This window comes from Rhinopithecus roxellana, chromosome 18, assembly GCF_007565055.1.
Source record: "Rhinopithecus roxellana isolate Shanxi Qingling chromosome 18, ASM756505v1, whole genome shotgun sequence".
NCBI classification, from domain to species: domain Eukaryota; kingdom Metazoa; phylum Chordata; class Mammalia; order Primates; family Cercopithecidae; genus Rhinopithecus; species Rhinopithecus roxellana.
The window spans coordinates 97,933,396-97,959,514 of record NC_044566.1 but is presented as its reverse complement, the minus strand read 5'-3'; the positions used below and the strand labels follow the sequence as shown (position 1 = coordinate 97,959,514).

The window sequence follows — 26,119 nt, the reverse complement described above, 5'->3', positions numbered from 1 at the left end:
GTGAAACAGGACCTTCACAGATACAATCAAGACAAGATAAGGTCATACTGGACTAGAGTGGGCCCTAGGTCCAATGAATGATGTCCTTATAGGAAGAAAGCCAGACAGACACAGCAACAATGCCATGTGACAACAGAGGCAGAGACTAAAGGGCTGCACTGCCAGCCAAGGATCAACTGTGAGTGCCAGCAAAACCCCAGAAAGTGGGAGAGGCGAGGAAGGATTCTCCCCTGAAGCCTTCAGAGAGAGCATGGCCCTGCGGACACCTTGATTTTGGACTTGCAGCCTCAGAACAGTGAGACAAAACATTTCTGTTGTTTTAAGCTGCCAAATGTGTGGCACTTTGTTCTGGCAGCTCTAGGAAACTGACACACTAGACCAAGCCCTTATTTCTGTCTTGTGAACTACTAAGACTTCAAATTACTTCTGCTGTAGCTCCCCTAGCAAACAACAAAGGGGATCTCTTAAAATCACAGATCAAACCATGTCACTCCACTGCTCAGTTATCCACCTGTGTGGCTGCTATTATTATTATTATTTTATTTTTATTTTTTTGAGACAGAGTCTCACTCTGTCGCCCAGGCTGGAGTACAATGGCATGATCTCAGCTCACTACAACCTCCACCTCCCGGGTTCAAGAGATTCTCCTGCCTCAGCCTCCTAAGTAGCTGGGACTACAGGTGTGCCCTATCATGCCGGGCTAATTTTTTGTATTTTTAGTAGAGACGGGGTTTCACCATGTTGGACAGGCTGGTCTTGAACTCCTGACCTCTTGATCTGCCTTCCTCGGCCTCCCAAAGTGCTGGGATTACAGGTGTGAGTCACTGTGCCCAGCCATTTCTGCTATTAATAGAAGAGGAGCTTTAGGCAAACTATGCATGACAATTAAATGGATACAAACAGGTCTGAGTATCTGTAATTTCCAGATAACACAATTTGAATTAAGTCATGGAAGAGGTAAACAAAAAGTTCTAAATTAAACTAGCATCATTGTCTTTAACAATGTAGTAATCTTGAGGTAGCAATTTACATACTTTACGGTAATATGGCTTAGCATGTAATAATGACATTTCTACAAGTCTTTTGAGTTAATACTCAAAAACACTAATCCCAGCTCTGAGAAGAAAGCGACATGAAATGCAGGAAGAAGAAGGGGATTCAACACACCTGAGTACTTGCAAGTTCAGGAGATCTCTAGAAACTACTTACATCTTTCAATATCAGAATCTGACTTGCAGCTTTGAGGTACTGCAACTGATGAGTCACTAAAATTGTGATCTTCTCATGCAAAGTCTGACAAATACACCTATAAATGTAAAAGGCACAGGGTGAAAACACACACGAATGGGGTGCTCCACATTGAAAAACATACATTTTGAAACCATAGTCAAAGACAACACAGTAGTCAGAGATCGAGATGTTAAATACAAACTAAATAGAAATATAAGCCAATAAAGCCGGCTAGGTCCTCAAAACCACTAGCAGCAAATATGAGCCTTGCTATGAAGAAATCCTAAATAGTTGTCTGGGAAGGAGGCAATAAGTATGATTTTTTTTTTTCTAAAACTTAGTTTAACCATATATTCCAGGATGAAAAAATGACTGAACATTATAGAGATTCAAAAACCTGACTTAACTAATACATTAATTATTTTACTACTGTATAGGACTGCAGGGGAGAAAGATAGATCAAGGTCATGTAATGACACGACATTTTTCCTGGATGGTTTCTGAGATGATAATTTATAATGCACATATTAATGCCCTCCAACCCCCCAAAAAAAGCTTAGATTCTTGGTAACTTTTGCCAGAGTGCATTTGCCAGACTCTTCTTCCCAAATAATACTAGGTAGGAAAACAAATGCTAGTGATGTGTGACTCTCCACAGTATTCTTGGTCTCATCCAGGAAGCAAAACTTCTCTCATTAGTCCTAAACAGTCTGAATAAGAAAAAGGAAGAACAGAATCCAAACAGTCCAAACCATATGGCTCAAAGATAAGAACCACCTCAGTATTCAACCATCAAGTTTTCTGGGGTTTGTTTGTTTTCTACAGTACCTGCTCAAAGTTCTCCTACATTGTAAATGCAGACTCCTGGGAGCTACAGAAAAAATTAGCTGGGTGTGGTGGCACACACCTGTAGTCCCAGCTACAAGGGAGGCTAAGGTGGGAGAATCACTTGAGCCCAGGAGGTTGATGCTGCAGTGAACTGTGATCACACCACTGCACTCCAGCCCGGTTGGCAGAGTAAGACCCTGTCTCAAAAAGAAAAAAAGGAGAGAAAAAAAAAGAAAAAAAGAAAAGCACTAATCTGTAACAACGGCCAAGAACACAACTCATGCTCAGTAAGTGTTAGCCCTGTCGTCCAGTCTTCCCCATATGCAGCCATTGCTTTTAGAAATTCAGGATTGAGAAGTCATAAGCGAGTATTTTAGAGACAGCGCCTGTGATCAGAACCACAACTCCAGACTGCAAATATGTAAACTATGACTTCATCTCTTACATCCAAAACAATTAATTTTTCCCCTTTCAGGTATCTTAGTTTGGCTTATTTCAAAACTAAGTTTCGCAACCTATTATACCCCTCTTCAGGTTTAGTACTAAAGCTTTCAATGAAACTGTTTCCCTTTATTTCAAAATTGGCTGCCATTAATCCTTTTATATACATATCTAAAGGGAGATGTTAATGATCAAATCTGATGGGGTGCTATGTCCAGTATCAGCCACCTCAAAGGTTTCAAAATGTTTTCTTCCTAGCATCTTCCATTATAGATGAGATATAGAAATAATTACACTAACATTGCAATTGATGGCTTGAAATTTTTTCTAAATTATGCTTCTTAGGCAAATCTCAAAAAATACTTTCCAAATTTTTAAGAGTAAAAAATCTTCCAGTCATGCCATAAAACAAACAAATAATAAGTGACTGATTTAGCAACGAGCTATTTAACACTAATACTATATAAAGACTACGGTAAGAGGCCAGGCACGAGGGCTCACGCCTATAATTCCAGCACTTTGGGAGGCTGAGGCAGACAGATCACTTGAGGTCAGGAGTTCGAGACCAGCCTGACCAACATGGTGAGATCCAATCTCTACTAAAAATACAAAATTAGGTGGATGTGGTCACGCATGCCTGTAATCCCAGCTACTCGAGTATCTGAGGCACAAGAATCACTTGAACCCAGGAGGTCTGCACTGATCCAAGATCGTGCCACTGCACTTCAGCCTGGGCAACAGAGCAAGACTCTGTCTCAAAAAGGGGAAAAAAAAAAAAAAAGACAACATTAAGAGCTGACACATACAATGTCAGAGGTGACACAAGTGAGAAAGATACAGTCGGTTAGGTGCAGTGGCTCACACCTATAATCCCAGCACTTTGGGAGGCCAAGGCAGGAGGATCTTTTGCGCCCAGAAATTCAAGGCCAGTCTGGGCAACATAGAGAGATTCCATCTCTACAAAAAACTCAAAACTTAGCTGGGTGTGGGGGTGAACACTTGTAGTCCCAGCTACTGGGGAGGATCACTTGAGCCCAGGAGATAGAAGTTGCAGTGGGCCATGATCATGCCATTGCACTCCAGCCTGGGTGACAAAGCAAAACTCTGTCAAGGAAGGAAGGAAGGGAGGGAGGGAAGTAGGGAGGGAGGGAGGGATACAGTCACTACCTTCATTCATTCAGTTAAGACACATTTGCTAAGCACTGACGAAGTACCAGGGACTACTCTAAGTGACGAGGATACATCCACTGGTCAAGCAAACAGACAACACCCTGCATCGTGTAGGGACACTCACTACACAAACACAGAAAATACACTATTGGGTAGTAATGTAAACCATGAAGAGACAGCCAGGCAAAGGTTGTACTTTAGAGGGAGTGGCTAGGAAAGGCCTCTCTGCAAGGAGGTGGTGTACGAGCCGTGAGACTATCTGGGGGAAGCAATCCTGGCAGATACAGCAGGTGCAATGGTCCTGGGGCACAAACGCACCGTGCAAAGGCACCTTCATGCATTCACAGTCTAGTGCGGGGACTGGGGGGAAGGACACATAGGTGGATCAAGAGCAGCTCATTGAGGGCTGCGGGCAGACAGAGAAAGTGCTATGGCCTCCGAGGAGCAGAAGAGACAGGCAGGAGGTGGGATCTGTGTCTTTCATTTTTCTCTTTTGCCCAGGCATACTATCCCTGGTTCTCTAACGGCAGGAACTATACCCTTACAGACAGGCAGAGGTGAGCAAGTCACACCTCCTTCCAGGCACCCCACAGAAGTGTGCATGGCTGGAGGACTGGTTTTGCGTGGGCAAGGGTTGGAAAGGTGAATGGGGCGGACTGCAAAGGGCAATTTGCCATTCGAGGACAAAATCATAGCTTAACAAGTACAGGGGTCCGAGAGGAACTGAAAGAGGGAAGGTGAACTAGTGATGTGCCTGAACGTTTGTGGCCCTCTCCAAATTCCTACTGAACCCTAATCCTAACCAATGTAATGGTATTAGGAGGTGAGGCCTATTTCGTGAGAATCTGCCAACACGAATGGTATTAGTAAAAGGGACCAGCCCAGGGAAGCTGCCGTACCCCTTCCACAGTGAGAAGACAGCTGTCTACGAACCAGAGCGTGAGCGCTCTCCAGGCACCAAAACTGCTGGCGCCTTGATCTTGGATCTTGGCCTCCAGAACTGTAGAAACAATTTTCTATTGTTTATATGGAGTACCAAGTTTATGCTATTTTGAATCAGCAGCCTGAATGGACTAAGACAAATAGGTAGGCAACAGTGTAGGAGCTCTGATTAGAAGACTCAAAGAGGCAGGGGTCTGAGAATTTGAGGCTTTCTAGAATACAACCACATCTATAGCTGGCAACAAATCGGATTGGCATCTGTTAATGGAAGTGCCCCTCACTTTTTGTATGTGATAAAATCCACTTCGTGTTTGCAACATATAGTTGTAAAACACAACTCCTAACAACTCTCGATATATATTCATGATCAAAGTAAAACTGTTAATGGCAAATAGAAGTGTAATTCATTCACTTTTAATACAAAACACTTCACATTTCTAAGCTTCAACACAACCGCCATCTTTCAGAGCATATTGTTCAATCCAATTTTCTAACTCGTTGAGAACATTCTCCAGTTGCTGCTGAGTGATTTCCTAAATTGCATTCGTGCTCCCTGTCCTAAGTTTCCCCAAAGAATGTGATTCTGATTAGCAAACAACAATTTTAACAAGCTTGCTTCTAACAAGTGTATACCCAAAGTCATTAATCCTTAAAGGTGCAAGAGGACTTTATAAATACCTCCTGAGTTCAAAAGAAAATTTGGGGGAGCTTGTGCGATACACACACTGATACTCAGCAATGAAAATACCTTCCTCCTTCCCTGCGGTGACTCTAAAAGAGTGTCCCACTGGGAATTGTTGTTCGAGTGATAAAGAACTGGTGAGGACTCGTGCAAGACTCGAGCAAGCCACAGAGGCCCTTCTCGGCCAAATAGAAAATTCATCAAGGCACAGGGAGGCGGTGGCAGGAAACAAGGCTCTGATCAGAGTGCCGGGGCAACGCCGAGTGCCAGCTTATCCCTCACTCTGCATTCAGAAAGATTCAATGCTGCCACCCGCGTTTCTTTGGTTGTGGAAAAATAGACATGACATAACATTTACCATTTATACCATTTTTATAAGTGTATAGCTTGGTAGCGGCGCTAAGTACACGCACACCGTTGTGCCACCATCACCACCATCCACATCCACTGCATCATCCCATACCAGGCACATTTTGCATACCACTCTGGTGGGGAAACATTCAGGAGCCCACGTAGAGCCCCATGCTCAGTGGATGACTTCATGTCCAAACCCCTGGAATCCAGGGCCCAGAGATGAGTTACTCTTACACAGCCAACCCTGTCTCCACTTTGCTATCCAGGACCTGTTATGGACTGAACCACGCTCCCCTCAAAGTTCCTATGTTCCTGCCCTCACCCAGCACCTTAGAATTGGAACAGAGAACCATTATTATTATTATAATTATTATTACAGAATCTCACTCTTGTTGCCCAGGCTGGAGTACAATGGCGCTATCCTGGCTCACTGCAACCTCCACCTCCTGGGTTCAAGCAATTCTCCTGCCTCAGCCTCCAGAGTAGCTGGGATTACAGGCACCCACCACCACCCATCACTGATTTTTGTATTTTTAGTAGAGATGGGGTTTCACCACGTTGGCCAGGCTGGTCTCGAACTCCTCAGGTGATCTGCCTGCCTCATCCTCCCAAAGTGCTGGGATTACAGGCATGAGCCACAGTGCCTGGCCAACACAGAACCTTTAGAGAGGTAATTACACTAAAATGAGGCCATGAGGGTGGGCCCTACTCTAATCTGACCGGTGTCTCTTCAGGAAGAGGAGGTTTGGATGCAGAGACATGAGGAGCAAAGGGTGAGAAGGCGACCATCGGCAGGCCAAGAAAGCCCTCAGGAGGAGCCGCGCCTGCAGACGCATTGATCTCGCACATGCAGTCTCCGGAACTGTGCGGAAACAACCTGCCACTGTGTAAGCCCCCCAGCCTGTGGCATTGTGAGGGCAGCCCTGGCTGGCCAACACAGGACTTCCAGAGCTTTCTTTCACAGTACCTTCTCTATCCCCCACCACAGGAACAGGTGCCTGCCTGCTGTCCTTCCCACAAGCCTCACTCCTTCCTGTCTGCACACCTCTGCTTCTACAATTTCTTTCAAAGAAACTGAATCCTACTCTCAGCCACTATAAACCCTTACCAGCCTGCAGGACCACAGGCTACTTCCAGCCAAGCCCGGCCCTCAGTGACCTTTCCAATCTCAGCTACCCACTTCTTCCATTTAAAAAAATTGATTGTCCTATGCCGGGCGCAGGGGCTCACACCTGTAATCCCAGCACTCCAGGAAGCCAAGCGGGACGGATCCCTTGAGCCCAGGAGTTCGAGACCAGCCTGGGCAACATAGGGAGACCAGCCTGGACAACATGGCAAAGCCCCCTCCCTTCAAAAAAACACAGAATGAGCTGGGCATGGTGGTGCTAGCCTGTAGTCACAGCTACCTGGGAGGCTGAGGCAGGAGAATCTCTTGAACTCAGGAGGTCGAGGCTGCAGTGAGCCGAGATTGCACCACTGCTCTCCAGCCTGGGCAACAAAGCGAGACCCTATCTTAGAAAACAATAATAATAAAACATATTGTCCTATATTGAAATTCCCTAAGCCTTGGGGTCTGTTGAACTTTTCCCATGCACTTAGTCTTGAATCCCTGCAGAGACAAATTCCTTATGGGCAAGAATGAAATCTGAACTTGTCTCTCTCTCTCACTCAGCCCAGCATGGGTGCTTATCTTCTCTGTGGCTGACTGCCGTCCTCTGCAAGCAAAGATGTTTCACGCAGTAACACCTGCAGGAGCATCTACCTCAGTGCGCACAGAAGGGCTACAATGAGTGGGAAAGGCTCATTGGCCTTAACAAGGTGAAAAACAGGAAGCTGACTGTGGGGCAGATGTGGGTGCTGTTTTAGAAAAACCAGTTCACAATGCTTTCAAAAAGGCCAGTCTAGACTACATAGGAAGTGTCAGTCGGCACACATGAGGTTACAGAATATACAGAAAAGATTCCAGAGTCATTCTACCTCCATGGCTCCGTGTCTAAGCAAGAGCCAAAGAAAGCAAATCCCAGAAACACCATGTAAGAGTTGGGAGGGAAGCCAGATTCTAGACAACTAGTTTCAAAGGCAAGCCAGGCCTACATGGGTCTTCAGTGTTCATTCTGGTAAGAATCCATGAAACAACATTAGATTCTTGAAACCAGAGTCTACTATGGAGCAAATCATTCTTAAATTCTAGATTTTACTAGTAGGTTATCTCTAAACTGACAGATTAGTATGTAAAGAGCAACAAAGCCTTCCCAAGAAAGCCCTATGTTGGTCCAAGGACCTCACTTCTAACCTGTCATAGAGAAATGATGGAGGAAAAGAGCTGAAAGACAAGCCCAGGTTGCCAAGTGCCAGCCTTCCACTGAAAAATGGCACCATCTTTCCTATCTCCGGGGCCTGGTCCTCAGCAGTTTCTTGGTTATCAACTGTAACTACCAGTGGGGGAAAACTTGCCAAATTTGCCATCTGTTTCTCAATTCCCGAAAACATGGTACACTCCACTCACTGCAACACACTGAAATCATTTGTATATTTTCCTACCTTGACCTTATATTTCTGCAAAATTTCTCTAAAATGGATCTTCAGGGAAGCAGGGGACAGTGTGGAGGGGGAGGGGAAACACCAGAGCAGGACAAGCTGAAAGCCATAAAGGCTTTCCTGAGCCAACTCAAAATGGCTCTGGGAAAGCAGAAATGACTTAGACACAAACAAACTCACAGTTCGAACAAGTGCCTGCTAACTTCCGCATCTACTGCACTGAGAGGATCGTCCAGGAGATAGATGTCAGCATCTTGATACACTGCTCTAGAAAATATAAAGAGATATCAGACTCTCACCCAGAACATGACAACTTTCAACAACTAGGATGTTCATTCAAGTGCCAGTAGAATAATCCAAGAAAGTGCTTCACACAGGACGCAATACACAGTAAGTGGGTCCTATGTGCTCACCACCACTAGAAGCAGCACAAAAGACAACTGCATAGTGGCTGCTGAAATGCAACTTACCTTGCAAGGTTTACCCGCGCTTTCTGCCCTCCACTCAGTGTGGTTCCCCGATCTCCTATCACAGTCAGATCACCATCCTCCAACAGCTGTAAATCCTGTATGGACAAAGGAAAGAAGGCGGGGAAAAAAAAGACTTAAAACATGTTCTCCCTCTGTTATCCTAAACTTTGCACATTAGTTCTTCAGAAATAACAAGTATTTGATCAATAGCAATGGATATATTTCATAGTAACTGAATTGTAACTTTGAACCTATCAAATATACCATCAGGGCACGTTATCTGTTTTAATGCTGTAGCTTTTCATAGCATTTATGCACTGAGCCATTTTAACAGGAATATTTTGAGCACCAACTCCTTGTGAATTCAGCAGTGAAAGAGTTTCCACAGTGAGTGACCTGACAATAAAAGATTGACACAAATGCAAGAGGTGATAAATGCTAAGAAGGAAAAGGACGCTGGCTTAGGGAGACAGAGAGTGACAGAGGGAAAGTCCACTTCATACAGGGAGGTCAGCAAGGGCTCTGATGGAGGGGGTCTGAGCAGAGACCTGCCAGGGGATGGACTGGCTGGCACAGAGTGCAGGAAGATTGCTCCACATAGAGGAATAAGCAAGTGCAAAAGCCATGGGGTGATACGTGGCCAAGGTGCTCACAGAACAGCAATACGGATGCCGGCAGAACTGTGAGCATAGGATGATGACAGGGGAGGCCAGAGACAGAGGCAAGAGAAGCCAAGGGCTCACACCCAGGGAAACAGGAGGAAGGACGTGATCTGATCAAGGCAATAATTGAGACAAGAAACAACAGTAGCTGGGACCAGAGTGGGGATCAGGGAAGCAAACATCAGTGGTCATGTGCTGAACAAATTTTAAAGGTAGCACCTATAGGCTCTGCTGATGAGATGGGTGTGCGTTTTGATAGAAAAGGAGCAGGACTGCGTTGGTTTTGGGATAAGACAAGGGAAGAGCAGGATTACCATGTACTGAGCTGCGAGAAATGAGGGATGCAGATTTAAGAGATAAAAGCAAAAGGTTGATTATGGCCAAACTGAAATGCTGACCGGCAATCCTGACTTGCTGCTGGATAAGTGAGTCTGGAGGTCTGTGCTGGAGACCCAACTGTGAGGGCTGTCAGCATAAAGACATGGGAGTTATTAAGGAACAACGGTGTCTTCACAAGCCATTTTGCTGACTTTTACCTTAGCTTTCCATTCTCAGAGAAGGGATAACACCTGCCCCATCTTCACAGTGATACTTAAGGTATCACAATAGACTGACAGAAAAACTCTGCAAAAAATAAGAGCAGAAAGAGCAGCCCAGCCAGGAAAAGCCAAAGGGAAAGGAGCAGTGTGCTCATGAGACACTGCACAGACTGGATGCACGAAGTAGACTCTTGTTCCATGCAAGCCCCCAAAAAACAAAAGCTAGGAAGGATAACAAGTTTTTATTTGAGGATCCAGCCAAAGTTATATTTAAAAATTATTTAAGAAATAAGTTGACAAAGCGTAATACTTTTTTTAAAAAAAACATGACAAGAACATCCCTGAAAATAACAGGATAATGATCAGGTTTAAGTTACATGACATTACATTAGAAATCTTCACTTGGGGCTGGGCGCAGGGGCTCACGCCTATAATCCCAGCACTTCGGGAGGCTGAGACGGGTGGATCATGAAGTCAGGAGATCAAGACCATCCTGGCTAACAAGGTGAAACCCTATCTCTACTAAAAATACAAAAAATTGGCCAGATGCGGTGGCAGGCACCTGTAGTCCCAGCTACTCAGGAGGCTGAGGCAGGAGAATGGCGTGAACCTGGGAGGTGGAACTTGCAGCGAGCCGAGATCGCGCCACTGTACTCCAGCCTGGGGGACAGAGAGAGACTCTGTCAAAAAAAGAAAACTTTACTTGGATGGCCTATAATTATCACTAGACAGATCCTGGCATAAACAAAGTGTGGAGAAGATCGCTGGGTACTGACTGAGCTTCATAAGCATCAACCTAGGACACTACAGAGACAGCCCTCTTACAGATCAAGGTGTCACTTCTTTGTCTCTACTCTGACAAAGCCAGGGAGACAAAGCAAATGGCACATTGAGATCTCCATGACAAGTAAGTCCTCTGACCTCCCTAAGTTCTCATTTTATCTCTTTTACAAAATGTCCTGGAGAAACAAGAATTAATAAACTCATAGAATGCTGAAACAATCTAAAGTAAGTGTATGAACTAAGTGGAAAAAGGATCTGAGTTCTTTATAATTTGCTATTGATGACTGTGACATATTTTCTGATCAAACCAACAGCAGGACCCCATTCATAGCATGAATCTCACAAATAAAGTACATCACCAAATGGAAAAAAGATAGTATCTCCATTGGAACCCACTCCCTGGCAGCCCACAAAGACACACAGGAGTCCCCTAATACTCCAATCTGAACCAGATGGCATCAAATGAAAGATAGCAAGTGCCCCATTGTGAAAATTCATTATTTCACATTATCTCTTTGTTGAGCTCAGAAGTTACACTATCTCTTCCTTTCAGTTTTCATAAAAAGACAATGTAGCCGGGCACATGGCTCATACCTGTAATCCCAGCACTTTGGGAGGCCGAAGCAGGTGGATCACCTGAGGTCAGGAGTTCAAGACAAGCCTGGCTAACCTGGTGAACCCCATCTCTATTAAACATACAAAATTAGCCGGGCATGTTGGCACATGCCTGTAATCCCAGCTACTTGAGAGGCTAAGGCAGGAGAATCGCTTGAACCTGGGAGGCAAAGGTTGCAGTGAGCGAGACTGTGCCACTGCACTCCAGCCTGGGCAACAAGAGTGAAACTTCAACTCAAAAAAAAAAAAAAGACAAGGCACCAGTTAACACTACCTCTTCCTTTCAGTTTTCATAAAAAGACAATGCACCATTTTAAGACAGGGTTCCAGCCTTCTACACAAACACAAACACACATTGTTTACTTGGCCTCATTCCATTGCTGATTGTCTTCATATAATGTGTTAAGTTTCTGTGCCTTGATTTTACATTGTTTTGTTTTCATTCTCAAAACAGCATCAAGTTGTAGCACAGCAATCTTAGCCATTTTCTAGAAAAGACACTCAAAACACCTGTCTCATTTCACGCAGATAGGGAATAGGAAAGGAGCTCTCTCCCCATGCCTGGTAGCAGCCCTTTGAGTACTACAACAACCTTGAGTGTTGTTGACTTGGCAAACTATTTATGGACAAGCCTCAGATAGGAAAAATATTTCAAAGGATCTGAAGTACAATCTGAGTCAGGCTAATTTCCTAACCATGATTTTCTAGTTTGGTTAAAGGGAAACAGTTGAGCAGAAAGCAGAAGTGCCCCCAATGGGAGGAAGGTATCTTATGCACATTAGGTACTGCTCAGTAAAATTAACCAATTAATCTACCACCACCTTTACTGAAATGCAGACACAGAAACTAGAGAAAAACCATGATGTAGCTATGTGGGTTTGATGCCATCTAACCAGAATCCTACCATATGCACATCAACCATGGTGACACTGAAGGCAGAAAGACCACTGAGGACACTGTGGGGACGGTCACAGGGGCCAGGCCTGAGGCCCCAGCACAAGAAGCAGGTTCCAGAGTCAGAGAGCAGGGCTCTCCAGCTTTGGGCCATAATTTGCTTCCATTTGGACCGGCCCTTCCTACCATAGCTTATCAATATCCTATTCTTCTTTCAGGGCCCAACTCAAACTCTTCTATGAAACAAACCTGCATTCCCTCAATCAGAAAACATCACTCTCTCTTCTAGGTTCCTTGTTTATATTTCTTTGGAAGGACCTGCCGTATTCTGTCACTTAATGTTTATGTGTGTACTCAGTGTCTTGCTCCATGAGTCAGCTCCTGGATGTAAGAGCTATGCACCAACCACTGTTCCTGACGTCTGGTATTATCTCTAATCTTCCTGACAACCTGCCAAGTAAGTACTGACCACACTTACAGATGAGGAGACAGAGACGAAGTGAAAGCATGTATCTGGTCTGAGGACTCTCAGCTAATAAAGGAAGGTTGGAGTCTGAACCAAGCTCATCTCAGTTCCCAGCCTGTTGCCCTTTCATATCACGCTTCCCCAAGTGCTTACTAGAAGATACGTAAAGGCAATACTGAAACAACTCAGAACTCGAAGGCTCTCTATCCATACACAGCACTATCAGTCCACTTAGTCACCCTAGTTAGATTCACCTCATTGTATCCCTTTTGTACTCAGCTTTAAAAAAAAAAAAATAGAGACAGTATCTGGTCTCATACTCCTGGCCTCAAGCAATCCTCCCACCTCAGCCACCCAAAGTACTGGGATTACAGGTGTGAGCCACCACGCCCGGCCCTCAGCATTTATTTCCTATTATGTCACAAAGAAGTGATATGGTTCTCCCAACTGAGAGATTAAAAAAAAAAAAAAAAAGCATAACAACAGTTATTTTATGATTGTCAAGGCAATCTAAAAAGAAAATGTCCAAGTTGGCAGGAATGTGGCAAATATAAGAAAGTATAAGATAGTGGGTACCCCAAAGGGGTGCGTATATTCAAGGGAGCTATATAGAAAAACATTGAACTCAAATGTATCAATTCCATGCCTTTGGATACTCATTTCTTAAAAGTGCTCAAGGATTAAAAGAAACTATGCAAAGGGTGACATAATATTAATACATTGCATCTATTAGGGTAACAATATTTTTATTGTTGACTTATTTACTGTACTATGTATAGAACTCCTATATAAATATCAATTCAAATAATGGAAGTTATATACTCAGATACATTCTTTCAAGCATGTCACATTTCATGTGATTTCACCCAAAATTGGTGGCTCTTATAATTAAGAAGAAGGCCTGCTAATCGCCGGGTGCACATGCATCCATGTAGTTAAGAGTTGCAGGGAGCAGTAGCGATGGACACTCTGGATCGAGTTGTAAAGCTCAAAACGAAAAGAGCCAAGAGATTCCTTGAGAAGAGAGAACCGAAACTCAATGAAAATATTAAAAATGCCATGCTGATTAAAGGGGGAAATGCAAATGCAACAGTGACACAAGTACTTAAAGATGTGTATGCACTGAAAAAACCATATGGTGTACTGTATAAAAAGAAAAATATTACAAGACCTTTTGAAGATCAGATATCACTGGAATTCTTTTCAAAGAAGTCAGATTGTTCTTTATTCATGTTTGGCTCCCATAACAAGAAGCAGCCAAATAATCTAGTAATAGGTCTTATGTATAACCACCATGTGCTGGACATGACTGAATTAGGTATTGAGAATTTCATCTCTCTAAAAGACATTAAGAACAGTAAATGTCCTGAGGGAACAAAACCCATGCTAATATTTGCTGGTGATGATTTTGATGTAACAGAAGGTCATAGAAGACTACAAAGTCTTCTTATTGATTTCTTCAGAGGCCCCACAGTATCAAATATCCGCCTGGCTGGATTAGAGTATGTTCTGCACTTCACTGCACTGAATGGGAAGATTTACTTTCGAAGCTATAAGTTGCTGTTGAAGAAATCTGGTTGCAGAACACCACAGATTGAATTGGAAGAGAGGGGACCCTCATTGGATCTGGTTCTGAGGAGGACACACCTGGCATCCGATGACCTTTATAAATTATCTATGAAAATGCCAAAAGCTCCCAAGCCAAATAAGAAGAAAAATATCTCCCATGATACTTTTGGTACAACTTATGGAAGGATTCATACGCAGAAGCAAGACCTAAGCAAACTACAAACCAGGAAAATGAAGGGGTTGAAGAAGCGACCTGCAGAAAGGATAACAGAAGACCAGGAGAAAAAGTCAAAAAGAGTTAAAAAAAATTGATGGAACTTAGCCAGCCACTCCTGTTTCATTGTGTTCTACTTAAGAGAATTATCAAGCGTCAACCCATTCAGAGTTTCTTATGAGATCTTATTATATATTTTTATAACATGATAATTTTACAATATTATGAACAGTAATATGCTAGTATTAAGTGTAAAGTAAGCCTTTTATTTGAGACATTACACTCTGGTGTGCCATTTTCTCTTGTGATATCCCCTGCCCTCCACAAATTCTTCTTTCTCATTGGGTGAATGGGTGGGAGAGGAGGGATCTCCATAACCAATGGAATTTTTTTGAATTTCTGGCCTTAGCTAAAGGAAGACATAGAAAGCAGAAATGACCTGCAGGAGCTGTGTAGACACGTTCAATATGAACTACCTGGAAAGTTAACCTCCTTTCCCAACATAGATCTACAACCTGATTTTTATTTTCTACTTTTGTTATTTTGCCGTAAATCCTACTAGTTGACAGTTGAGATTTTAAGCTTTGTGGCTGAAAATATAGATCTCTGAAAGGTTAAAAAAAAAAAAAAAAAAAGAGAGAGAGAGAAGAAGAAGAAGGCCTGCTATGTGCCTAGTAACCAGATGCTTTAAGTTCATGATTAAATTTTTTTTTTTTTTTTTTTTTTTTTTTTGAGACGGAGTCTCGCTCTGTCGCCCAGGCTGGAGTGCACTGGCTGGATCTCAGCTCACTGCAAGCTCCGTCTCCCGGGTTTACGCCATTCTCCTGCCTCAGCCTCCCGAGTAGCTGGGACTACAGGCGCCCGCCACTTCGCCTGGCTAGTTTTGTGTATTTTTTAGTAGAGACGGGGTTTCACTGGGTTAGCCAGGATGGTCTCGATCTCCTGACCTCGTGATCCGCCCGTCTCGGCCTCCCAAAGTGCTGGGATTACAAGTTTGAGCCACCACGCCCGGCCCATGATTAAATCTTATCCTCACAATAGCCTATGAGGTGAATAGTTTATTATCTCTGTTTTACAGATGACCAAACTGAGGTTTTCTAAGGTTCAGACGATGAGCTAAAATCACACACCTACTAAAGAGGAACTGAGACGCAATCCCAGGGCTGTCTGGCTCCAAGGCCTAGGATTTTAACCACTACCCACCTACATATCTAACATTACTATGTTGTTTCCTGAGGTATGCCCTGTCATTTGCTATGATATCACTTTGAATAAGTAATTAGCCTAAACCAATACTGCTAAATGTGAATTATTGCTTCCCATCTTATTTTATCTAAAAGATATTTTTAGCTCAATGAACTTATAAATTTACTTCAGTTGTATCTAGTACAATATATCTAGTTGTTATCAATATATCTGAGCATTCTTGTTATTTCCTATTTTTTCCTCTAGGACTATTTTTTTTTTTTTTTTTTTTTTTTTTTTTTTTGCAGGGGAGGGTGGCCGGGAGGGGAATGAGGAAGTGTATAAGGCAAAATCGTTTATTTATCTTATTAACTGATTTAGAGAAAAGGGCAATAGCTACTATTTAGCAAAAACCTGGCATGTTTGCATTTTACAGACATTGCCTGCAGTCTTTATAAACCTGTTGTATCTCCCCGATTTAATAAGAAATGAAACAGAGGCAAACCACCGGAGACACCCAGGACCATTTCTGTCTAGCAGGTTTTGATTACACACGCAATCTCTGTACCTACAAGCCAAAATAATTCCAGGATTGCTATTTCTATGGCCATCTTACACCCACCATTGACACGTGGATTTGAAAAGGAGTTAGCAAATGGTCTCGTAACTCATTAAGAGGACCCCTGGTTTCTTGCCAGTCCCCTGCTAAACAGTCATAAATGGCAGTTGAGAACGGTAGCAAAACCTCTTGGAAACCACCTCACCCTATGTCCTTATTTCGCACCAGAGACATCAAGGGCTCAAGGCAGGTAACATGACACGTCCAAAGTGACACCGAGCTGGTCGTGCATGGTGGCTCATGCATATAATCCCACACTTTGGGAAGCCAAGGCAGGTGGATCACTTGAGGTCAGGAGTTCAAGACCAGTTGGCCAACATAGCAAAACCCTCATCTTTACTAAAAGTACAAAAAAGTTAGCCAGGCATGGTGGCATGCACCTGTGATCCCAGTTACTCAGGAAGCTGAGGCAGGAGAATCACTGGAGCCTGGGAAGCAGAGGTTGCAATGAGCCGAGATTACACCATTAGACTCCAGCCTGGGTGACAGAGTGAGACTCCATCTCAGAAAAAAAAAAAAAAACCAAAGTGACAGCGAGCAAATGACAAAGCTGGGCAGCCTCCTGCTCTGTTCGACTTCTCCACTGGAGGCCCACCGTCCTACCAAGGATGGAACCATGCACGGGGGCCAGCAGTCCGTGCTTACACACATCCAGGAAGGAACCGAGAAGTCACCATGCAGCCCAGCCCCGAGGGGACCCCATTGCCACTGGAGTCTGCCTGCCACACAGAAGCCCACAGGTGCCTGGGACACTGTCCGAGTTACTGGGCCAGTCCTCAAAGGTGGCTATGAAAGAAGCTCAGTGGCAGCCACTGTCCTAACCCCTGCTTTCCCCCAGAGCCTTTCTGACGTGGGGAGGAGCAAGGCAAGGCTGCATCACCTGGGACCTGGAGTCTCATGTGGGTACCAGAAGCTGAACAGGTAAAAACGGAAGGCTTGAAAAACATTTTGTCCCACATTCTACCTTTTTATCAATCACGTAACTGTTAAAATCGTTCTACCCTATAAACACTCTCAACTGAGAGGTGGCCTGGCAGAGGGGAAATGGAATCTGGAGCTAGGCGGGTATGGCTTTGAACTTGAACTGCAAATGTTCAGTTGATCTCTCTGAGATCATTTCATTTCATTTCATTTTCACACAGTTCATTTCATCTCTCCCATCCTCCACTTTCCCAGCCATAAGCAACATTCAACTCTTGAAACCACAGCCTACTATGGAATAAATCATTCTTAAATTCTAGAGTTTACTACTAGGTTATCTTTAAACTGACAGATTAATATGTAAAGAGCAACAAAGCCTTCCCAAGAAAGCTCTATGTTGGTCCAAGGACCTCACTTCTAACCTGTCATAGAGAAATGATGGAGGAAAAGAGCTGAAAGACAAGCCCAGGTTGCCAAGTGCCAGCCTTCCACTGAAAAATGGCACCATCTTTCCTATCTCCGGGGCCTGGTCCTCAGCAGTTTCTTGGTTATCAACTGTAACTACCAGTGGGGGAAAACTTGCCAAATTTGCCATCTGTTTCTCAATTCCCTAAAACATGGTACACTCCACTCACTGCAACACACTGAAATCACCTTGTATATTCCCCTACTTGGACCTTCTATTTCTGCAAAATTTCTCTAAAATGGATCTTCGGGAAGCAGGGGACAGTGGGGGGACACCAGAGCAGGACAAGCCAAAGTATAGTAATTATTTTAGGGAAACGTTAGCAATTCTGTACCAACTTCGAATAAAGTGAAAATTTTACTTTAAAAAAATTAGGCTAGCAATGTCAAAAACATAAACAAAATGAGGATAGCAATAGCAAAGGCACTGGGAAACCATGGCAAAAGATTAAAACTTCATACACTTTTGTGTGCGCATATGTGTGAGTGTGTGTGAGACAGAGCAAAAAAGTTAACACCTGGTGGAATCTGAATAACTAGGAGCTTGCCTTAGCCCATCTATTCCTATACAGTATATACTATTCAATAAAAAGCTAGCTCATTACTGCTAACTTAACATCATTTCTGAAAATGCATCATCTCTCATTAACAATAGCCCAAGAGGAAGAAACAGCCCATTAAACAAGCAATGATTTCTCTGTCCAAATCACCAGCAAATATTACTCACCTCATAGATAGAATCTATGATACTCCAGCCATTGCTCAAGCAAAATTACTCATTCCTCGCAAACCTGGCTGGAAACCTTCTGCATCACACCTGTGACAGTCTGTGGTGGCCTTTTCCAGACAGTACAAAAGAACAGTAGGATGTCCAGGCCACACTGCACAGAGCCCAGGGAGAGCCCTTTAATGCCATTATTCACTGATTTTTATGGCCCAAAGAAGGTAACATAGTATTTAGCAGTATTTACCATTTTTTCTATTTTCTAACTTACAGCCTTCTATTAAGTATGCTCAGTTTTCATCAACTATCCACCAATTTTATGAAAACCTCAGTGTACAATCAAATGCTTCATCTTTTCTGAAAACAATCACTCTCTTGGTGAAACAACACACAATGAAAAATAAATTTTAAAACAGTTTGTTTCCTTTAAATAATAAATTACACTGAAAAAATTATCCATGTAACCAAAAACCACCCATACCCCAAAATCTACTGAAACAAATTTTCTTTTTTAAAGGGAGTGGAGAAGGAAACCTATGGTCTGAGAGGGACCCAAGCAGGAAACATCAGCCAAGTGCACGGTGCAGACATCTGGAGTCTGATGCACACCAGCGGGTAATGAGATACTAAAGCACTGTAATCTCTGCCGAGCCAGTTGATGATAGCAAGAAATAAATTTTTATAATTGTCCATTTTGAAAAAAAAAAAAGTTAAAAGTAAATAAAACTTCACAAAACCAACCAAACCCCCCCAAATTCACCCTGTAAATATCATTTTCACATCAGACTTAAGAGGACAGAGCATGTGTGTGTTTATTTACTGGGAGGACTGCCTTAAAGTATTAAATAACATTCAAAGGTCTTTCAAACTTAAAAAAAAAAAAAAAAAGCTAATAAACCTTGTTGTTCAAGTGAATACTGACATTGGAGTACATGAAATCCAAAAGTCACCACTCACCTTTTTCAGAGCACAAGCCTTTATGACTTTTTCATATCGTTCCTTTTCATATCTCTTCCCAAATAAAATATTACTCCTCAGAGTTCCCGAGAACACCCAGGGCTGCTGAGACACATAAGCAATTCTTCCATGCACGCTGACCAGCCCGTGACTTGGGGCCAATTCCCCGAGCACAGCACTTAACAGTGATGACTGAAACAGATTGTAAAAAAACACATGTTCAGTCAACACTCGAGACAAGAATAAGCCACTGCAATGCAGCCTTGCCCAGTCCTGGGAGCTTGAAAAACATCATTCATTCATTTAAAAGAGGATCTAGTACAGCCAGGAAATTGTGATTAAATTGGAAATAACATTTTGGTCCATATAAACTAGTGGTTTATAAGGAATATTAAAATAGAGTGTAACAATGTACTCTGTCCTAGTGAGTTTCCCTAAATGAGTTTCATTTCCCTAAATGAAATGGTACATGGAACAAAGATCAGCTAAGAATGTTGACAGCAACAGAGTAGCCAAGCGTGACATACAGTTCATATATCCAATATTGAATGCATTGTTCCTGCATGCAGGTATCCTTTTTGACAAAGAACTAGTTCTAGAAAAGCTACATGTAAATAACATATCCTGGCCAGGCACAGTGGCTCATGCCTATAATCTCAGCACTTTGGGAGGCCAAGGTGGGTGGATCACTTGAGGCCAGGAGTTCGAGACCAGCCTGGCCAACATGGTGAAACTCCATCTCTACTAAAACTACAAACATTAGCCGAGCATGGTGGCACGCCTGTAATCCCAGTAACTTGGGAGGCTAAGGCATGAGAATCACTTGAACCCAAAGTGGAGGTTGCAGTGAGTCTAGATCGCGCCACTGCACTTCAGCCTGGGCGACAGAGCGAGACCCTGTCTCAAAAACTAAACATACATACATACATGAATAAATGAATGAATAAATAAAAATAAACAATATATCCTGTGCACTAGGAAGGACTTTTATTTTTAACTACCCAAGAATCGTGTCTCTGGAGAGCAAACTTCAATTGTAAAACCGCCCTATTGGTCATATACCTACATCTAGATTTATTGCATTGCTTTAGAATGCATGACACTAATACTGTATGCATGTTTCCTTCACATCTTCTACAATGCACAGACGTGACATGTCTGTGCCCCCCACTATCGGAACACTTAGAACACTGAACTGAAATCATCTGTTTGTATATCTGTCTCACCCCAGATACCAGAAACTTCTGGAGGGCAGTGGTGTCTAGGTCTTGATTACAGGTGTATCTTTTACTCCTAACACAGGACTATACACCTGGCTACAGGTTTATTAAATGTATATTCATGTGACTTGGAGAAGTCATATCAAAACATGTTTAAAGCTTTTCAGACAAGCCTTCACAACCTCCACATGTCTTGTAGCATCTAGGGTCCACTTTGACAAAAAGAAGTTCCCACTTTCTTAGTCAATCCATCCTGCATCGTGATCACATATATAATTTCCTTCATGGAGATGTCCAACTTCTAGGAGTTCCCAATTACGCAACTTGAAGAACCAAGAGAAACAGGATATGCACTGCCCACGTTTACTTGGTCATGTGACCCTTCTTGCAAAACGAATGTTCCATGTACTGAGAAATGCCGTGCCAAGCATACGTAATTCAAAAATGCGTTACATGTAGCCTTGGGCTCAAACCCAAGAAGTTAATATGAGAAGTGGGGTGTGTCAAGCTGCCAAAAGCCATTCTAACTCACCTTCCCTGCTCCCACGGGGCCGACCACAGCTAACAATTCACCAGGTCTGACAGTAAAGGAAAGGCCTTGTAGAGTTGGGGTCTCTGATGCCTACAAATTAAAGTTTATAAAATGTGCCCATTTCAATAAAGTCACACAAATCACTTCAAAAACAGAAGAAAACAATACAATAGTCATTGACACATGAACATAACCCAAGTCTTTCTCCTTCCTATTTTAAGATATTGTATCCTAGAGTCCTTTTCATATATTTTTTTTTGTGGGGTTTTAAACAGTTTGGAGTCTTCAGTACTTAAGGAAGGTCCATTCTCTTTTACCCGATTTTCATGTGAACACAGCTCCACACTTCCACAAAATTTAGATAGTAACAATGACAAGGTAACCTTCTTGAAATGAAAACTCATGCTAACTTATTAAAACAATATTCTTTTTTTTTTTTTTTACTTTAAGTTCTGGGATACATGTGCAGAACCTGCAGGTTCGTTACATAGGTATACATGTGCCATGGTGGTTTGCTGCACCTGTCAACCTGTCATCTAGGTTTTAAGCCCTGCATGCATAAGGTGTTTGTCCTAATGCTCTCCCTCCCCTTGCCCCCCACCCACTGACAGGCCCCGATGTGTAATGTTCCCCTCCCTGTGTCCATGTGTTCTCATTTAAAACAATATTCTTAATATAATATTCAGTACGGGAGCTTTTCAATCATTTGTAAGTTTTCGTTCTGTCCCTTGGTTTTAATATTCTATTTCATTAACCTCCACAAGGTGGCAGCATGAGTACATGGCATGCCCAGTCCTTGGCTAATGGATGATTTGAAATCTCCACTAATCTCTCCGTTTTCACTTGATAAAGCACGAACCTCAGTTACGCCCAGCCAGCATTAGAAGGCACTTTATACTATAAAGTCACTCTTGGCAAATGAACTTCTACAAATCGTGGTCAACCCTGTAACCAGAGCTCTAATTTAACAACAACCAAAAACTGAAGAATCATGAAATTAAATATATGTTCATGGGTAGGAGGATTCCTTGAGCACAGGAGATTGAGGCTGCAGTGAGCCAAGATTGCACCACTGCATTCTAGCCTGGGTGACACAGTGAAACCTTATCTCAAAAAAAAAAAAAAGTTATTTTACAGTTTATTATTTAGGAGACCAAACCAAATTCATTACTTTTACAAAGAGCTTCTAAATATTTTCAATTGAGAGGATTAAGTATCAGGGAGAAGGGACAGTTTACCAGAGCATGACAAACCAAAATGAGGAGGTTTCCTCTTCTCATACAAGGACAATCAGTACTTTGAATTACTTATCTTTTAAAAAAGCAAAAGTCACTTGGTACAAATAAAGAGACGAATGGTTTTAAATTCAGAGTATAGAACCTCAACCGTAAAAACTGCCAACGATGAGAACTTTTATCCAAACCCAGACATCAACACTAGCAAACAAAAATTGATACTGTTAAGTGAAGTAAAAACAGCTACAATTTGGGAGGAATCCTAAAGGCGTTTAAGTCTCACATTTACAGTCTTCATCTGAATTTCCCGTGGACAGACTGGAGAGACCTGACCATGTGTGTCTGGTGGGTGGGCATTTAGCAAATTTATTTGAGTCCCAAATCCTTTCGGAAGGGGTTATTGTTCCGCACAACACACTTTAGTAAACGCTCATCCATATCATAGAAAAATGATCAAGAGTGAATAAAAGGCAATGTAGCCTCCTCAACTCTAGAAAAGGATTCTTCAAAATGAATCTGGCGTCCCTGAAGGGTGGAACACCCCTGGGATGATGGAAGAGGGAAGCACGCATGAAGTCAACCAACCCGCAACCTAAAGATGCTGAGCTGGCCCAGTCCACAAACAGGTACTCATCAACCCCTCTCCACATCTCAAGCGGGCACGTGCGATTAGTAAAATGCCCAAAAGACAGAAAGCACCACAGAGGAACAAGAGATCAAGATAACCTTCAAAATGAAAAATTTATCTGGACACGACTTAACAGTCACATACCCAAATAATCACAAATATTTTTACAAATGGTCAAATGCCAAAATATGTGTGTATGTAAACTGACCCCTTATAAATGTGTCCCATACCATGTTATAGTATGGCCACAGACCAAATCAATCATGATCACTTTTAATCACAAAGAAACTAGCCCCAGATATCATAGGAATTATATAAAAACCATCCAGAAGAGGTTTCTCTACTCCTTCCTACATGCCTAACAACTATGTCTTTTTTAAAAAAGTAACACATTATTACCTAAACACTTGGAAAAAATAACGTTAAACAAAATGTGACATATTTACACGATTTTGTAAGTGCAAACGTCACAAATTCACAAAGTCTTGCTTGACTTAGCCTTACTATATAAGGTGTTCCTCCTCTAAAATGTAAAGGGTCTACTCTGTATTCCTGATTAAGTAACATTGTCTTTTAAGACAACTGAAACCCTATTTCTGTGATTACAAAAGGATGAAAAAACACAACCGGTCAACCTGTCCCTTTCCCCTCCTTTGCAGTGTGTCTCTTTCCTAACAACTATTTCTGATTTTACTTCTTTTTACTCAGTTTTGACTGCAAAAGAGTGAGCCACATGCAAAACCCAGCTTCCCATCACCGCCCTGGTTCTTAGAGCAGGTTTCTGCCCCGCCTGGAGGCCTGGGACCCAGCACTGGTGTGCCGCAGCCAGAAGGGGGCAGCACTCAACAGCTCAGAAGGCGAGGCCCCTTCCCTCTGAGACCTCCAGGCTCCAGGACACTAAGGCAGGCAGACTGAGCCCCCACTCTGGGGCCGAACCTATGCTGGGCCCTGGGGCCAGAGCAGTGAAGAAAGCAGAAGCAAATCCCTGCCCCATAGAGAGTCACAGGCTCCCACAGGGCCACAGACTTTACAGCTTAGAGATTCAGCACAAACCCATTTGTTTTCTAAATGAGACCTAGGCTGGTGAGAAGACCTTTCCCCCAATACCTACTGGTCTATCCAGCAGGGCTGCTGCTGGGGCCTCTGTCTTTCTCCCGAATCCCAGCCCAGCACACCCTTCTTTCCTCTGCAGCTTCTCTCCAAAAGCCCCCGTGTCTGTGCCCCTCCTCCCACCCAAGTACCCTCTCAGCTGCATGACCTCCCTAATAATCCCTGGCAGTGTGGGGCATAATCACCCCCAAGACAAGGCCCAGAAAACAGGGTGGAGTGTTCTGTTTCAGTGCAGCTGTCAACGTTGTCTAGGAACTGAAAAACAACAAAACAGCCCATTTTACAACGTTGCAGAGTTTGGTACAAAAAAATTTGCAAATGGGACCTACACAGTGTGTGGTGGCTACTGCAGTGCCTTCCTCTAGCTCAACAGCATTCACCTAGAGTGCTTTTTGCTAGTGGATGTTCACAGAGCTTTTCTATCAATGCTTAAAGTGTATTAGAGCTGGGCGCAGTGGCTCACACCTGTAATCCCAGCACTTCAGGAGGCCAAGGTGGGCAGATCACTTGAGGCCAGAAATTCAAGACCAACCTGGACAACATGGCAGAAACCCCATCTCACTAAAAATACAAAAAATAGCCAGGCACGGTGTGGTGTTCCTGTAATCCCAGCTACTCAGGAGGTTGAGGCAAGAGAATCACTTGCACCTGGGAGACAGGTTGCAGTGAGCCAAAATCACACCACTGCACTAAAGCCTGGGCGAAAGGGCAAGACTCCATCTCCTAAATAAATAAATAAATAAATAAATAAATAAAGTGTATGAGGTGGGAATGCCAGCAGGTAAGGAGAAACTGTCCGGTCAGTTGACGCACATTGTGTGAGTTTCCATGTGCACAAGGTGCAATGATGTTCTATGTATTTGGGAACACATTATTGTTATGTCGGTCGAGATGGCAAAAATTACATCAGAATTAGGCAAACATGAAATAGGGAGTGTGACACTTAGAGCCAAGGGCATGCAGAGAAAGGAAGAGTCTGGAGTCTAGAGTTTTGACATTTGTCCCACAGGAGAGGACGGAGACAGTGGGGCTGGGCGGGAGTGCTGCTCAATCGCCTATTGGCTCTTGGCTCCAGCAAACTACACTACAACTCAAGGTCAGCCAGGAAGAGCACCCGGAGAGGGGAGGAGCTGGTCACCACCAGCACTGCCCACCTGTTTGAAGCAGTCCGAGTGGTCCCAGCGCCCTCTGATCCGAAATCTTGCTGGCAGCCGGGCCACTGCGCTCTGCTCCTGGCAGACATCATCTCCAGCCCCAGGGTACAGCCTCCTGCCATGGCTGGTCTCAGGGTGGCCTCTTCCACCCCTGCTTTCCCTTTGTGCTCTTTCTTTCATCACCTACGTAATGAATTCTCTGCACGAAATTCCCTCTCCCATGCTGTATGTTCTGTTTTCCAGACTAATACAGACTGAGACAAGTGGATTTGCGGAGGACCCCGGACTCAGGTGAGCATAACCACAGAACCAGTCCAATCTGGTTCAACTCTGTGTAATAACATAGTAAACTGTTTTTCAGTTGCCATGGATCCCAGGTTGCAAGTCATGTAATCTGAGCATTTCCACATGAACCAAGCACACAACCAAGTGCTAGGACCAAGGAAGGAGGAACGAGTTCAGAGCAGACACCTCATGGCCTGATCCAGGATGCGATCAGATCCAGCCCTGGAATCACTTCATTGCAAGAACCAATCGGACCACGCCTCATTACCCTCTGCCTGTAAAACCTGCCCCATCCCCCAGCTAGGGAAGACAAATTTGAGAGTTGCCTCCTGTCTCCTTGCCATTCAACTTACAATACAGCCTTTCTTTTCATGAAAAGCTGGTGCCATAGTAGTGGCTTCTATGAGCATTGGGCAGGGAGCCCACTGCTTCCTTGGAAGCATAAGGAGGGCCCCGGAGTTGTGGATAACAGGAGATGCACTGAGCCTAAGTACTTCCTGTGGGTGGCCCCTGCTGTTGTTCCCGTTTGCCTAAATGTTATGAGTAAACCAAGTGCTGAAAAATTGTTGTGGCCTTGCCTGAACTACCTGTCCGCTTACCACACAGTGAAACCCTTCAGTCAGGAATCCATGGAGCTTGCTACGCCAGCCTGCAGCCTCCCCTCTGCCTTGGGCTGCCACCAAAGCA

The 26,119-nt window shown here is 43.5% G+C and overlaps 1 protein-coding gene and 1 pseudogene across 3 annotated transcripts in view; one reads left to right on the top strand and one right to left on the bottom strand.

The window, feature by feature from the left end:
• Positions 1-26,119, bottom strand: part of ABCC4 (ATP binding cassette subfamily C member 4) — a 292,989-nt gene that overhangs the window by 152,821 nt on the left and 114,049 nt on the right. For both annotated transcript variants that reach the window (XM_010358905.2, XM_010358906.2), the window contains exons 10-14: positions 21,021-21,110; positions 19,269-19,460; positions 8,656-8,750; positions 8,366-8,452; positions 1,210-1,306 (exon numbers count right to left, since the gene is read on the bottom strand). In XM_010358905.2, the coding sequence (XP_010357207.2) occupies positions 1,210-1,306; positions 8,366-8,452; positions 8,656-8,750; positions 19,269-19,460; positions 21,021-21,110 (561 nt within the window). The remainder of the gene's footprint in view (positions 1-1,209; positions 1,307-8,365; positions 8,453-8,655; positions 8,751-19,268; positions 19,461-21,020; positions 21,111-26,119) is intronic.
• LOC104658803 lies at positions 13,521-15,001 on the top strand (annotated as a pseudogene). The gene has a single exon (XR_747491.2). The product of XR_747491.2 is annotated as a ribosome production factor 2 homolog pseudogene (transcript).